This window comes from Podarcis bocagei (assembly GCF_964188305.1).
Source record: "Podarcis bocagei genome assembly, chromosome: 11".
Classification (NCBI taxonomy): Eukaryota; Metazoa; Chordata; class Lepidosauria; order Squamata; family Lacertidae; genus Podarcis; species Podarcis bocagei.
The window spans coordinates 17,150,452-17,166,277 of record NC_138136.1 but is presented as its reverse complement, the minus strand read 5'-3'; the positions used below and the strand labels follow the sequence as shown (position 1 = coordinate 17,166,277).

Genomic DNA, 15,826 nt, shown 5'->3' with positions numbered 1-15,826 from the left:
TGCTGTTTGCACTGCCACATGGTATGCATGGTTATGGGCATTTGGTTGGCTTCATGGTGAGACTTGTACCTCTTGCACTCTAGTCATCCAGCTTGCTTCAAATCCCATAGCTCTTCAGAATACCAAGGAGCCACTTGGGCTGCACAATGCCAGAGAAGAAGCTCAGAAGGAATGTTTTCCATCAGTCTCTAAGGGTTGCCCATCCAAATGGATCCACTTCCCTTGCCAGGAGGGAATTGCAGCTATCAATCCAAAATACCTACTATCATATCCAATACTATAATAATAATATCCCAAAGCTGGCTCGTTGAGAGGAAAGATTGGGTTTTTTTTAAAAAAAACAAACATGAGTTGAACATCCGTGTAAAGAAAAGGGATGCCTGTTGTAATTTACAAGTGCACTCACAAGTATTTTTCTGATACTGGTAAACTGTCAGGCACTGCTGATCTTCATGAAGGACATTGTAAAACACCAAATGCCACCATTTATTTTTGCTGCTAATTTTGGTGAGAGCATTCTCACTCCTCACAGTAGTACAAATGAATCATTTTGACTTAGCATTTATATAGAGATCTCATTGCTTTTGTTCAGTAGAGTCTGTTAAGTGGTTCTCTGCTACAGCCATAGTGACAAAGGTGGGAACTAAGCTAGTGTTGTAATGGTGATTATAGGGAATGAGATGACTGTCGCTGTCGTCTGACACCTCCATGACCTGCTTTAATGGAAAAGGAACAAATTGCAAGTTGCTAATCTTGAAGTTTCTGCAATATTTTGTGGCAGATCTTCCTATAAATGATTTGGTAATATAAATGTGTTATAAGCACTATTCTTCAAGATATTCGTTTGGTCAGGATTTTGTGTGCTTGTGCAGTGAATTGGTGAGTTTTCCCATACATGCTTGGAGTCTTATAGCGGTTGTCTATAGAAATTAGTCCAGTCATGGTGCCATGACTGATATGTGACTACATCAGAATCATTGAAATATGTAGGTGCAATGCAATAAGTCTAGGTTTAAGTTCTTATTGCGTTTTCAGTTCTAGCTGCCATGGACATTTTTTTATGGCAAGCTGGAATATAAATCTAGCAAATAATTAAAAACATATCCCATTCACTCCTTATTCCGTGTTGAATCATGATGGTTTGTATTTTTCGGGGCATCTCAAATTAGGTAGTAAATTACAAAAGAGATGTCCTTGGATATGACTCATTGACATATTTTAAATCTTGTTCTGTTGCTGTGAGCTTTGAAGAAGGTTCCTGAATGGCTTAGATGTTTCCAGTTCCTGACTACAGCTACCAGAAACTGCTACAGGAGCCTTCTACAAAGCATACAAAGAATTAAGCCCATAAATTTAACATCTTGTTGGGCTTGCTGCTTATGTTTGCAAAAGCTCACCTTGTGAACTTCTTGGGTGTTCTTGGGTTCCTGGATAATAAATAAATTTACCTTCACACAAACTGAACCATTTTAGGTTTGAGCTTGGAGTATTTATCTTTCGTTATGTAACATCTGAAATGAGTGGTTGGGTTGGGTTTCCAAATAAAATGTTCATAGTCAAAATTGGAGTTTAAGGTTGTGAATAGCTATTATGAATCATAATATTGAAATAAAAATGTGCAACTTGTGGGAGATCTCAAATACAAGTTTTCTGTAAAGGAAGAAAAACTTTTAAGTAAACTAATTCAGTAGTGACACCTGAAACTTTAATCTTGACTACATTCCAATAGCATGCAGCCTATGTGCTTCTGGTTTAACTTCAGCACAGGAGAGGCTTGTGCCATTTGCAGCTAAAAAATAGCCTATTCCAGCAAATAGAGTATAGCTATGCAGTTCTATCCCACTTGATTTCAGTAACCTTTTTATAGTGCTGTGTTTTTGCTTGTTCAACATGCAAACATTTAGGATCCTACATAAGAGGCTGTTAGCAAATCCATTCTTTATAATCTTCTTTGCAGTATAGATGAATCAGGCAGAGAGCATTGTTTACTGGCACAGCAGTATTGCTTGCTACTAGTGCTAAACAAACACAAGAGTCGGCATGAGACGGTCAGGTCCCAGTACCAGAGCAATGAGATAGGTTGTCTCTTTGAACTATGAATGGGAACCTAGTGTTGCTTTCATGGAAATGTATACTTCTAAACAGAACACATCCCTTCTCCTACGACCTGAGGACCTGCCATCATCACTAGCAGGTCAGCCTTGTGTGGCAAAATGTTCTTTGTGTTCACTCTTGTGGACGGTATGTACTGTTGCCTCAAAAATAGTTTTATCGTGTTGGAAGATATTGGCCTACATTATTAACTTCGGCGGTTATAAAGCACCTGAAAGCATCTTAAAATGGAAAGCTTTAGCCCTTGACCTTATGCATTCAAAATAGTTCACTGATCTCATTTACCTATCATTTTAGTAAGTACAGAATAGCAAAGCATCTGTTGGTAGTGATTAGGGTTTTTTGAAAGTCCCAAACATGTGGTTATGGAGCTTTGGGAAATCTGTCTTCAGTTTTATTCTGTCTATTTAGCTCCCATTAAAGCAAATGAATGATTCAAGTTGTGGAGAGAAATTTGTTGGTTGTCTAACACTATTTGACTTGTCAATGTGAGACATAAAAAAGAAAATTCTTCTGACTGTCCATTTTTCTCACTTGCTTTGATTTCTGGAAGAAACATACCGTTCATTGTTAGTGTTTCACTAGCTAGCCTCCTACATTCCTGTTTTACAAAAGTTTGCCTTAGTTCCTGAAAATGTCAGCTGAATAGCTCTGATGAATTGTCTCTTTCACAGTTCTTGTGTTGCAGTAACTTGAAACACTTATAAAAGGTCTTTTTAAAAATGGTTCTCTCTCCCCCCCAGCAAATTATCCAGACATTTATTGTGAGAGGTAGATTTCACTTGGGGTTTTTTTTCTAAATATTTTAGACATGCCTATAGGCTTTTCTTTTCTTGTATTTTCTTTCCTTGTGGGATGCGGGTGGCGCTGTGGGTTAAACCACAGAGCCTAGGACTTGCCGTTCAGAAGGTCGGCAGTTCGAATCCCCGCGTCGGGGTGAGCTCTCATTGCTCGGTCCCTGTTCCTGCCAACCTAGCAGTTCAAAAGCACGTCAAAGTGCAAGGAGATAAATAGGTACCTAAACGGCGTTTCCGTGCACTGCTCTGGTTCGCCAGAAGCGGCTTAGTCATGCTGGCCACGTGACCCAGAAGCTGTACGCCGGCTCCCTCGGCCAATAAAGCGTGATGAGCACCGCAACCCCAGAGTCATCCGCGACTGGACCTAATGGTCAGGGGTCCCTTTACCTTTACTATAGGCTCCCAGTTTGCTGTTGCTTTAGGGCTGGTCCACAGACCAATCTTGGACCTGCCATTTCCCTATCCATCAACTAGGTGATGTCTAATGATGAGCTGGGTGGTGAGGTTCAGTCCTGTTGGGTACTGTTTCATGAAGAGCATTCCTTCAACAGAATGTGTTGGTGAAACAGACCCCTGTAGCCAGCAAGACTGAAAACTGGCTGATGCTTTGTGGTTTTTGTAAGGAACAAGTCAGGTTTATATCAATTTTATTTCTTGAAATACACCCCCCCCCAAAGTTTTTTCCTGATCTTTGGTAGTACCATGAGGCATGTAGCAAGCAAAGCAGATGTTTGGATATTATGGATGGGATTAACACAACATTTCCTGCCAGTGGAAGCCCTGTGCAAAAGGACTTCTACTTTCACAGTGGGGCCCATTGCTGCGCCCTAGAAATTGGCTATGGCGGGGTGGGAGAACGGCACACAGAAAGGGAGAGAGGAGATCATTCCATCTGGCATGCGAAATTCTTGCACACACAGGAAGTTGGTATAGTGTGATGTTTAATTCCGCCCTTTGTTAGAAATTGCACCGCTTGTTTATTAGGGTGAAAGTATACTCAGAAGCAGAAAAGGCTTGAAGAGTGTTTGGTATCATATTCATTATGTTTTTGTGGGCATGTACCTTCATTAAAATGGCCCTTCACAAGACATTCATAGGACAAGCCTTCATTCTCCCTTTTGTAGAATTTATTTTATTTATAAAAATAATTATATACTCTTATATTACAAAAGTATATTAGAGTAGTTTACAACTGTAAAAACAAGAGTACATAAAAACATGCAAAGTTTAAAACAAGTGAAAAAACAATAAAGTTCAGGAAAAAGACCAGGAAACCATTGCCTGCATAGGCCTGGCAGAATAGAAAAGTTTTCAGCTGGCATTTACAAGATGCCACAGGAGGCGCCACTGAATGTTGCCAATGCTTGAAGTTAAAGCTGTACTTCATAGTAATAGCTGTTGCAATTTACGGCAAATCCTTTATTGCTAAATCTTCACTTTTTCCTCCTTTAACTAGTCATTTTTTTTGTAGATGGCTTTTTCTACAAGCAGTTGGAGAAAGTTTAGTAAAACTATGCACGAGGCTTGAATGGAAAAATAGTTATAACCTAGAAGTAATGCATTAATATACTAATTTCAGCTCCTTATGCTGTGAAACAAATATTGCACCAAATATGGGAATTTACTAGTGTATGATTTTTGGAAATACTTGTAATTGCAGGTTGTAAGCTCAACAAATGGAGAGCTCAACACAGATGATCCTACTGCAGGACGTTCAAATGCACCCATCACAGCCCCTACAGAAGTGGAAGTAATGGACGAAACAAAGTACGTATTATCTTATACAAAATAATCGCTATGTTACCATCACATATTGTAGTACTGAATGTGTGAGTTAGTCTGTCTTTTCAAGTGTAATTTCCACTATTTTTAGTTCATGACTTTAACTAGCAAATCACAAACTGCTTCAATAGTTTTGCATTTAAACTTGTTAAAAATTGAGGTTTTGTTATTTCCACAAAACCTCCAAGGCATAGGAGCATTTTAGTTTTTCAGTACCTAGTTCTCAAGATAGGACTGATTGGAGGGAACAAATACTTGACACGGGAGGGATTTCTGTTGCTTAAAATGGGCAGTGCCATAGTACTACCCAGTAGGGGCATTCATGGTGCGCTTTAGACGCAGCTTTTCAAATCACAGGGCCCCCAAAGGTACATGTGACCGTGCGTGTTGAGCTGAAGTGCTTCATATCCAATCGCTGCTTGTATTTGTCACTTTTTAACTTAGAAAGCTCTCAAAACTACTTACCCAAAAGAATGCAAATGAGTGCAGCTATTCTCTAGGGAAGGCTGCAGCTTGAGTCCCTTTTCTAGGGAATTAAAGCACTATTGCCACTTTTCTAGGGACTCAACAGAGCATATTTCTTCCCTCCTCCACCTGATTAATACAGTAAATTGGAGGTGGGTGCATCTTTTCATAAACCCATGTAAGTACCCTTTTCTCTTAACTCCAAATAACTCAAGATCTTCATACGCCAGTGATGTGGTAGTGGTAAAAGGAATAGGGCTTTATTGACACCTAAAATAACCCCTCTGCATGTGAGCATGGGACACTTTTAGGGTATAATTATACCCTCATTGAAAATTTTGCAAAGCAAATTGCATAGCAAAGAAGCAAAGTTTGTGCATTTGTTGTACTGTAAAATATCGTTTCGGTTCTTGATAACTTCGGTGTTATGTTATATATGCAAAATGCAGCACTTTTACAATGGATAGCATTCTGATTCTCTTTCCCCTTTGTATTTTCTTTGTATTAGCTGCCAGAAAGTGTTGAACATGTGGTGAGTTCTAAAGTGCAGGCAGGCAGAAAAAGGCTCCAGAGCATTTTAAAAACAAAAGAGCTCTCAAGAGCAAAGTACAATTGGAAAACCATTACAAATGAATTCTAATGGCTTTTGCTATTGGTCTTTTTTAACATGAGAAACTTACTACCTTATCGAGGAGCACTTTTGCCTGCTTCTGTTTCTGCTTGTTTTTCAAATCTTGGTGTACTTTTATCTAATACTTCTAAATTTTTGTTTTAATGTCAATGATTATATGCAGTAGTTTACCTATTGGTATGCCATTATAGAGGGCAGACTATTTTTTTTAGGTGCTAACATCATAAACAATTAAAGCACTATTGCCACTAAGTTATAGCAGATAATTATGAAAGTTTAGTCATTGGTAATTATTTGCTAACTGATAGCTCAACCTGTGTACATTTGCATTTCTCAAATTCATACTTTTGCGTGTTCCCTGACTTCATTGCTGAATGCAATCTGTGCACAAAGCTAATTTTTATCATACTGATTTACTAACCCTGTAACTAAATGGCAGATTTTCTAAAGTGGTGGAAGAGCTTGTCAAACTTACGTTGTTTGGTATTTGTACCAGACAGTTGGGAGACACAGGGGCATTTTCTTGAGGCATATTAAGGTTAAAACAACATAATCCAGTGTATTTGTTTAAACATGAGCTATAATAATATACAAGTGAACATAAATATATTGGTAGAGGTCACAGCCTAAAATACATTGCTGTGTAAACCTGCCTCAGTAAAGCTGCAGAACAAGCATGGCGTCAGGTACACAATAGTCATGACAAATAAAATAAATCATAAAAGTGAAAATACTGCTTTGTTCATCTCATTCAGAGAAGAAAACGCTTTGAGGGATGGACCAATAATATATCCTATTTAGAACTGGGAATGATAATCAGACTTTGTGCAAAATCTTGTCAGAAAAATAGTGTGCCCTGGCTGCAATTTGAAGTGAAAGTTTTGCGCCTGCCTAGGAAAAATTTCCATGCAGTGCAGAACGAGCAGGCAAAGATGCATTTCAAAAGAAGCATTGTCGCACTGACCGAAAAGATCCTATCACTGATGACATCCTTACATGCATCACATATGGTATCGCAGTCATCCCTTTTCAGTACAAATGAGCTCTCAGCTAGCTTTATCTTTGCACAAACCTGGGATGAATGTGTGAAGTTCTTTCATGCTGGCTCTTGCTCATGTTGATGTCAACAGTAGTGGGAAGTGCAAATGACTACAGAACATTTCTTCTTGAACTGTGTATATGTCAAGTCTCTGTGAACTATTGTGTACATGTGGAAATTGTTCATGTGCAGTTCCACAGCTTTTGCTTCACCTTATTTGTTTATTTAATATACTTTTATTCAGCCCTATAGCAAGATTTTAGGGCAGGTTACTAATCAATTAAAGTACAGATGACCTAAGAGCTGTGCAGAACAGATAAAACAAACTTAATGGTAGCTCAATCATAAAAAAATACATTATGGAGTCAGCAGGACTCCTTAAAACAACAAACTAATGCTAGCAATTTTTTTTAAGCCTGTGCAAATAGGTGTTGTAATGCTAGCAGAGTCAGTGGCAGGTATAGTCCTTCCATAACCTTGGATATTGTTTATGATTATGTCCTAGAGTTAGATTGGAAGACATCAATGGAGACCAGCTTGGGGGGGGGGGGATCAACTTCTCACATTGTTCCAAAACCCCCACCAACACTGAGGAGTTAGAAAAAAACCCTCCCAAACTGCAAAGGGTAGTTCCTTGAGTGACAGGTTACTTACTGCCTAAGTGCAATAGGGAGAAATGCCCACGGGATTGCACCATTAATGTATTAAATAAGTGCTGGTTATAAGAAAGACTATATAAGAATATTTTAGAAGCATTCCGTCTCTAGGCTAAACAAAGAAAACCTTTGCAGTGCATATATTGTGTGGCAAAGGGATGCAAAGTCTAGTGGTAAGAATGAAAAGTGTAAAAGTACTAACTGTAAAATAACATAGTTTAGTAGTCAGATTTACAGCATTGTTTTGATGCAGAATCAGCGGCAAGCTTCATCTTCATACTTTCTTCTTCTTGCTGATTCAAATCATGAGTTAAATTGCCTTGAATTCATTCAGACACCCTGATTCAAAGCCTCACAGCCTAAGCCACCAGTTTTCTTCTCACTAATGAAAGGAGCTCCCTCTTCCCAGGCAATTTCACTGTATCTTATAGAAACATTGATCCAGTTTAGAGATTAACTGAAGGCTAGAAAGGAACATAGGAGTCAGGCCATTGGTCCATCTAACTCAATATTGTCTACATTGACTGCCAGTGACTCCTCAGAGTTTCAGGCAGGAATCTCTCCCAGCCCTACCTAGTGTTGCAGAGCATTGAACCCAGGATGTTTTGCATGCAAAACAGCTACTCTGAGCTATAATCCTTCATCTTTATTCTCTCTGAGACTGAGCAGTGAGGTGGAGTTCATTTGAGATGCTGGAGAAATGCCCATGTTCTGCGTTCCTTCCCCACGTTGTATCCCTTTTCCTTGAAGTGGTGAAGCATGTACAGTACTAGGAAGCATGCCTTCCTGACAGCTACTATCCTTTGCTTCATTTCTCAGTACTGAGAAGAGTGGGGAAGGGGAGGGAGTTGGGTAGGTGGGTTAGCTGCTTTTTCTATTAGGATGGAGATGTTGGCCAATCTTTACATCTATTTGTTAGCTCAATCCGACCTCTTCTTGGCAGTTTGATTGGTAACTGATTTGAGTCACCTGCTCCTGTCTGTCTGTCACCGTACCTTTCCACCACCCATTAGTAATTACATGAGATAAAGTGGGAGGAAACGTGGGAAATAGGAGATTCGTAGGTGTGTGGCTCTGCATGTGAGGAGGAGGAAATGACAAAGGACCAAATGTTGCTCTTTATGCTCTCACTTCATCCTCTCAGGGTCCCGTCCCCCCCGGGTAGCCCTTTCTTAAAATTCTGCTTCCTAAATCTGTCTCTCTCTTTGTTTTCTTTCTTGGAATATCTTCTAGTATTCTGTATGCGTGTGTGTCCTTCATTTGTTGTAAATGGACAAATAAGCTTACTAACAACCCACTGTTATCCCTGTTGTCATAGTCTCTGTAGTATTTCAATATTCACACTTGGAGTCCTTTGGAAAATATAAATAATTGTTGACTGGCTTTCTTAGCTCTAAATCAATTCGGCTACCATAGTTTACAATCGGTATCTAAATTTTTGTTCACCTGGAAAGGAAGTCACCTTGAAACGCAACATATATTTCAGGTGGAATTCTAAATACTTTGGAGTTTTTTGTGAAATTCCCTTTGGGGTTTTTTGAGTTTTTAAAAAATCAGTTGTAGGCCTGGCAACAGGATTCAGCCTGGTTGGGCATTTCTTGGAGTTCATGTCAGGAGGTTGGTCCCTTGGCAACTACTGACAACAAGCCCGGTAAAAGAGCATCAGTAGCTGCCACCAAGAGTGCATCTGGGGTCTGCTTCCCCCTTCAGCCTGAGCTATGCTGTCTGTTTTTGTTGCTTTCTACAAATATTGCCTACTTGTTGGGAATTGGCCTGGACCAGCCCTTAGAGGCATAGGAATAGGAGTGGAATGTTTACTGCCTGCTATTTAATGGTGTGGGAAATATCAAATTGAATATCAGAGACAGAAGGGGCATGTGAAACCAATAAAATGTTGCAGTGTGCAGTGCTCCTATTCATGTTTACAGTCAGCCATGCTCTCTTCCAGAATATTTCATTCTCCCTTCCCCATGTTTTTAGGACCACCTTCTTTACAACAGGCAGTGTGTTCTGCACCCACTGAGCAGGCACAGTCCTCACTGAGCTGTTTTTGTACTCCTGCAAAGTACTTTGAGGCTGTCTCATCTAGATAAGCCTGGCTTGTGGCTTTATTTTGCAGCTCTTTGATGCATATTTGTATCTCCACACCCCCCATCATTTGGCTGGAACAATCATGTTTTCCAGGCATATAGAAATTCAGTAGTTGTTGTTGTTTAAAAGGTTAGCATGCTTTCCAAGAAACAGATGAGTTACCCCAGCAGAATTTGATGACTGTAAGCCTAAGAGAGGAGGAAAAGCTCCTGAAAACAATTAGACAACCAAAGCCAAAGTTGATGTAAGCAACAAGAAATTAAAAGCCTATAAAATAGACCTGGAAAATCCTGAAGTGCAGGCACATCTTAAAAGTAAATGATGGGAAAGGTCACATACAGAGATGTTAAGGGAAAAGGAGATTTCCTTTCCCATGCCTTGGCGCTGAGCCTCGGCAAGATTTGACACTTTACTTTGTAGGTGGGGAGCAGACAAGTTGTTAAATCAACTATATTATAGACCTGTGACATTGCACAGGGCAGTTTAGTTTTGCATGCATTTGCCTGCAGTGAGAACAAAGGTCCTGAAAATAGTTAACTACTGTTTGCACAAAGCAATTAAGTCCTAAATCATTTTATAGCCTTTAGAACTAGGGCAGTATAAGTTCATGTAGACTATAAATGCCTGCTTCTGTCTTACAGGTCATGAGTATATATCTACTTTTCTCACAGACTTGGAATTTCGGCCTCAAAGGGGATAGATAGTAGAACGCCTCAGAATAGTAACTGTGTTATACATGGGAAAGCGAGGCCCTCTAGTGACCATTTATAGTTAAGAGCATATCATTGGCTGCAACTGGTATTCTACAGTTGTGTGAATATCTTTTTAATGCAAACAAAGCAGTTACAACGTTTTATGAAATGTGTATTTGTCCAAATAAACAGGGTGATGTTGAGGATAGTGTTATGCATGTATTAGCATCAATTTCTTCAAGTCTTATCGTAATGTGTTTTGATAATTGTTTATATCAGCCTTCCCAAACCTGGTGTGCCCTCCTTGTTCCTCATATTTTTTTATTTCACTAGATTATTTTTGGGTCACCTAATAACAAAGGTGGTCTAGCAAATAAAATGAAATAAAAATGCACCCAAAGTCACAAATAAAACAGTAGAACAAAACACAAAAAAGCAGGAATAAAATACACAGTACTAAACCACTTAAAGTAGAGATTAGTCAAATCCACTGAGGTTAAACAATGTTTGAATTTACAATACTTAGAATTATGCTTCTCAGAATCACCCAGATTTTATTAAGCCCCTTTGATATGGTTGGGGTTCAGCCTATTTTCAGTTGGCTATAATCAGAAATTGGGCTACTATTAATATATCCAAAGTTAATCACTTTTGGATTTGCATAATATCTTCATTCAAGCAAGCCTTCCAAAATTGACTGTCATTTTAGCATGACGAGACTGAGGCACTGTTAATGGGTGGTTCCCTAGATTGGATGGATGGGATTACACTTCCTCTGAAGGAGCTGGTACACTGTTTGGGAGTACTCCTGGATCGATTGCTGTTGTGTGAAGCTCAAGTGGTCTTGGTGGCGCAGAGTGCCTTTCATCAGCTTTGCCTAGTGCCCCAAGCTACGCCCCTATCTGGACACAGGGATAGCTTAACTTCTGTTAACCTCTAGGTTAGATTACTGCAACGCATTATACATGGAGCTGCCTCTGAAGACAGTTCAGAAACTTTAGTTGGTGCAGAATTCAGCAGCCAGGTTGCTGTTCCTACTGCACTACCAGTTAGTTTCCAGGCCCAATTCAAAGTGCTGGTTTTGACCTAGAAAGCCTTAAACCGCTGAGGAACTCAATACCTCTAGGACCACCTCTCCTCATATGAACCATCCTGGATCCTGCAACCATCATATAAGGCCCTTCTTTGTGTGCCTTCTCCGCAAGAGCTCGGGAGGGCAGCAACAGGAGAATGGGTATTTTCTGTGTTGGCTCCCCTTTTAGGGGATACTCTCCCCAGAGACGCTCTCCTGGCACCCTTGTTACATATCTTTAGGTGCCAGGCAAAAACATTCCTTTTCCAGGCCTTTGGCCAACTAAACAGTCTATGGCCTTTTAAACTGTGAAGGGTGGTGTTTTTCTTTGTTACGATGGTATGTATTTTTTGTGTTTTTATATTGTAAGCCACCCTGTGATCCTCGAATGAAGGGGAGTATGCAGATCATATAATGTATGCAAACCATACATTGTCTTACCCTTTGAACCTTCCTGTTCATCATTGAGTACACTGGCTGGTGGCAGCTTTTCTTGAGTGTGAATTTGCCTCCCACTTTTCCTCTGCTGGCCTTACTGGGGTTAGCATGAACCCTGATTAATGGTGGTGCCAAGTTTAAGTGAACAGAGGGAATTCACACTCAGTAAGGGAGAGTGTGGTCAGTTGTACGACCCGTGTCTCTTAAGACAATACTGTGTCTTCAGTGGCCTTTTCTCTAATACTTAGAAATGGGTCTCATGTTCTGTAGCATAGTCTGTATAGGCTGTTGAAAGGGGAAAAGGGGATTTTTGCTTGTCATCCTGGGACTTATTTTGAAGCATACTACAGGATGCAGTTACAATTCTGTATTGATGTTAAAGAATACTGAACGGACATGGGGCAGAGATCCCCAACTTTGCAATGTTTTAGAAGTTAGCAGTGTCATTTTTACTCAGACATTCAGGATTTTGCTGTAATGTTCATCTTTTGACATTTCACACTTTAATGCCTAAGCCGCTTGGTTGCTTGCACAAAGGCAGGAACACATTCTTGTTCTATTCCTTTGCTAGAGCGGGGACATTGCCTGCTCCATGTTCTGTATAAAGACCTGAGAGAGTTGGATGGAACGTTATGACACCAGTGAATAAACTGGTACAAACATCCACCACCTCTCTTTCCTGTTTGGCTACCCATAATGCTATAGTGTAACTGTCAGCATTTATCACTTACTGATGGCATGAACACTATCAAATGGTAAAAGAGGCTATATAAGTAATTCTTCACTATATAAACAAAACCTTAAAAAGTGAAAGCCATTCCTACAAGCCATTCTCTTGATTCAGACACATGTTGCTTAAGTCAAAAGCAAAAGATTCAACGGCATCACATGTTTAAAAAATAACAACAGATAAACCAGCCCCCAAAGCCACACAAAATATGCCCACTGATGTCTACAGATTTATGTTCAAACATTGCCATGCCTAGTTCATATACTGTTTGTTAGTAGCTAATGAAACCAATGTACAGGGATCTGTTGTCTTGTGTTGTACTTATTTTTCTCCTCCTAGATGTTGATTCCACATAACTATACCACCTTCATTGCACCATCTGCATAGATATCAGATGATGAAATGTTTTAGAAGTCTGCTTTATTACACTTATTTCCCTATAAGTCGATGTGATTTGTCTTTAACCTGCTTTGAACTGGCTTAATTTTCTTAACTGTATTTAGATTAGCATGATATTTCTTTCAGAGATGCCTTGTTCTGCATGTAAGACCATTTTCATTTCACAATTGCAGGTGCTGCTGTTTTTTCAAGCGAAGGAAAAGGAAAACCATTCAGCGTCACAAATGACTTTGGAAGAAGGCAGACCATGGGGAATTACTTACTTGCTCATCTGCTATATCGTGATTAGTGACCACACGTTTTTCTGGCACCCCTGTTTCGATGAGAAGGTCCTCATACTTGCTTTGATTTGGTGGTTCAACATATTTAGTTTGGATCATCTCTTCTGGAAGCTTTAAATCTGTGTCCACATGAGTATATATTTGACCACTAAGATACTGGACCAATGGGGAAAAAATGCTGCTCTTTCCTCCAGCAAAACTAAACTGTCATAGAAAACATTAGCAGTGATTAGCTGAAGACCAGATATTTCGTAAACCTGGCATGTGCTGAGGTTTTTCTGATGCCATACCGAAAGCAGGTGATTTTTCAGAGAACAATGGACATGAAAGCATAACTACCCAAACATTTGAAATACGTCTTGCTTTAAGATTTCTTTTGTCAGTAACACTTGCATTGATTTCCCCCTCCCCCATTGCTTTGAAGGTACTGCATTTGCAAAATTGTTACCATTAAATCCTATCAGAAAACATGGTACAGTCACTGCCCCAGTGGTACTGAGACAGAAGCAAGAGAAGGAGTCCTCTGATGCCAAAAGTCTGTGCTGTGGTTTCTAGGGGAGCAGGTGAATCACTGTTGGTAAAATCTGGATTTAAAACTCAGCTTTTGTTGTGCCTCTAATTGAAATGCAGTGTAGTAGAAGTGGCAATAGTGCTTGTACAGAAATAATGTTTGTATAATGCAAGTTGTGCTTCCAGTTATGTCCGACACAAAGGCTGAAACTTCAACAGAAAGATGCTTAGGAGTTATGAAAAAACACACTACAAGGAAATAACTGTGAACATGAATCGGGGAATACATTCAACAAAAATTAATCAAAAGCTAGTGCTGAATAACAAGTTTCAAGGTGAAGGTCTGGATGTGCCATGTAACAAAATTTAGGTATGTTTGTAAATTATTTTGCTATTTGATTTAAGAGAAGAAATGGATTGGATGTAATACTGCCTTTAATGAATGCTAGTCCTTAGTTCCTGATCACAGCCGGGGGTTCCTGGAACTTTCTTACGCTTTGGTGAAATATTGCGACACTAAGAAACAGTTAATAGCCTTGGTCAGGTACTTTCCTCATAGCTCCTTGAAGTGCCTGTATTATGAACAAGCGAACTGTTCAGTAGAAAAGGCAGCCCCCCCATTGTTTCATTTAAAGCCATAATGACAGAGGTGTGCTTTTGTCATGTTTAGCTGCCAGCATCATGTGGAGAATGGAGCAAAGGAAGTAAAATGGCTAGACAGATTTGTTGACCAAAACTCAATGGTTTGTTTCCTTTTAAAAAGAGCCTCCTAGAGCTAACTTTTAATAACTTTGTCTATCAGTGCATGCCTTTGGGCATACTTATTTATTTTTAATATCTTGTGGTAACATTCAAAATGTGTATTAAAATCGATAAATGCACACCTTTGGATTCATTATTGCATTTACAGGGATTGTTTTGTAATTTATTTTTTCCCCTTAACAGCCAAAAGTGCAGTGCATTGTCTTGAAATTAGGTGCACATAAGAACACATTGTGCAGATCTGGTCATTGTTTGTCACTGTTGCTGTTAATGACTTTAGTAAATCCTTGGTATACAAGCTTGAACCTGGCCTATTAAAACTTAGACTATATTACTTGGTCGAAAGTTTTCACTCTACCTGTTTGTATTATTGATAATGTCTTAAACTCCCAATGAGAGTTTTTAATTTTTATTTGAGCTGAGAAGGTAGCCATCCTAATGTGAACACTTTCTTTGCAGTATTTGACCAAATTTTTCTTCATAATATTTGTAAATACATGCAGTATCCTATCATACACCTGTTCGATTTCATCTTCAAGGGTTTCTTTGGCCTGTACAGTGTTTATATGATCTGAACTCCTTACACATAATCCAATTATGGACTTGAAGATTAAAAAAATATAAAACCTGTTTGTTTACTGCAAAGACCAGAATCTAGTCATGGCTATTTAGCAATATTTTTAAGTACTCCACTTTAATGCTAAGGAAGACCTTGTCCTCGCAACACACAACTGGTCAGTAGTAAGTTATGCAGTTATGTTCAGGTTAAGCCAACAATGTTTGCATTTATATGCTTTTTCCCTGTCTAAACTAATGAAATCAACATTGCCTGAATGTCTGAATAATAAAACACATCCCTGTTTAAAAATATGTAACAGATGAAGAAGAAAAAATAAAGGTAGTTTTTTTACTTGTCTCTTCCATCTTTTCTACAGCATTGAAACTGTGAAGATAAGGGACTACAAGGGACAACTGACCTATATCCACTACCACTAACAATTTTTAATTTAAAGTCTGTACACAACTATGAAAAGAATCAATAGGCATATTTCATGACTTCATTGCAGATACAGGCTTGTAGTGGCATGTGCTACTCCTTCAAATACCAAGCTGAAAGTAATTACTGATGGTACTCTAGTTTTTAACAACTTCAGATATGGAGTATCTAACTTAGGCTTGCAAAATTTATTTCTTACCAAGGTGAAGGTATGCCATTGTCCATGCATTATGGCCGTTTTCTATCTCTGATTCTGTCAACTTTGGCCCTCCAGATGTTTTGAGACTGTAATTCCCATCATCCCTGACCACTGGTCCTGCTAGCTAGGGATCATGGGAGTAGGTCAAAAACATCTGGAGGGCCGAGGTTGAG

The 15,826-nt window shown here is 39.2% G+C and overlaps 1 protein-coding gene across 6 annotated transcripts in view; it reads left to right on the top strand.

Moving 5' to 3' along the window:
• The window catches only part of CSNK1G3 (casein kinase 1 gamma 3), a 43,221-nt gene extending 27,854 nt beyond the window's left edge, over nucleotides 1-15,367 (top strand). For 3 of the 6 annotated variants that reach the window (XM_081213787.1, XM_081213784.1, XM_081213783.1), the window contains 3 exons: nucleotides 4,570-4,676; nucleotides 5,665-5,688; nucleotides 13,078-15,367. In XM_081213787.1, the coding sequence (XP_081069913.1) occupies nucleotides 4,570-4,676; nucleotides 5,665-5,688; nucleotides 13,078-13,132 (186 nt within the window). In that variant the 3' untranslated portion in view covers nucleotides 13,133-15,367. The remainder of the gene's footprint in view (nucleotides 1-4,569; nucleotides 4,677-5,664; nucleotides 5,689-13,077) is intronic. The other 3 variants (XM_081213788.1, XM_081213786.1, XM_081213785.1) reach the window with 1 other exon arrangement.
• The last annotated feature ends 459 nt before the right edge of the window (nucleotides 15,368-15,826 follow it).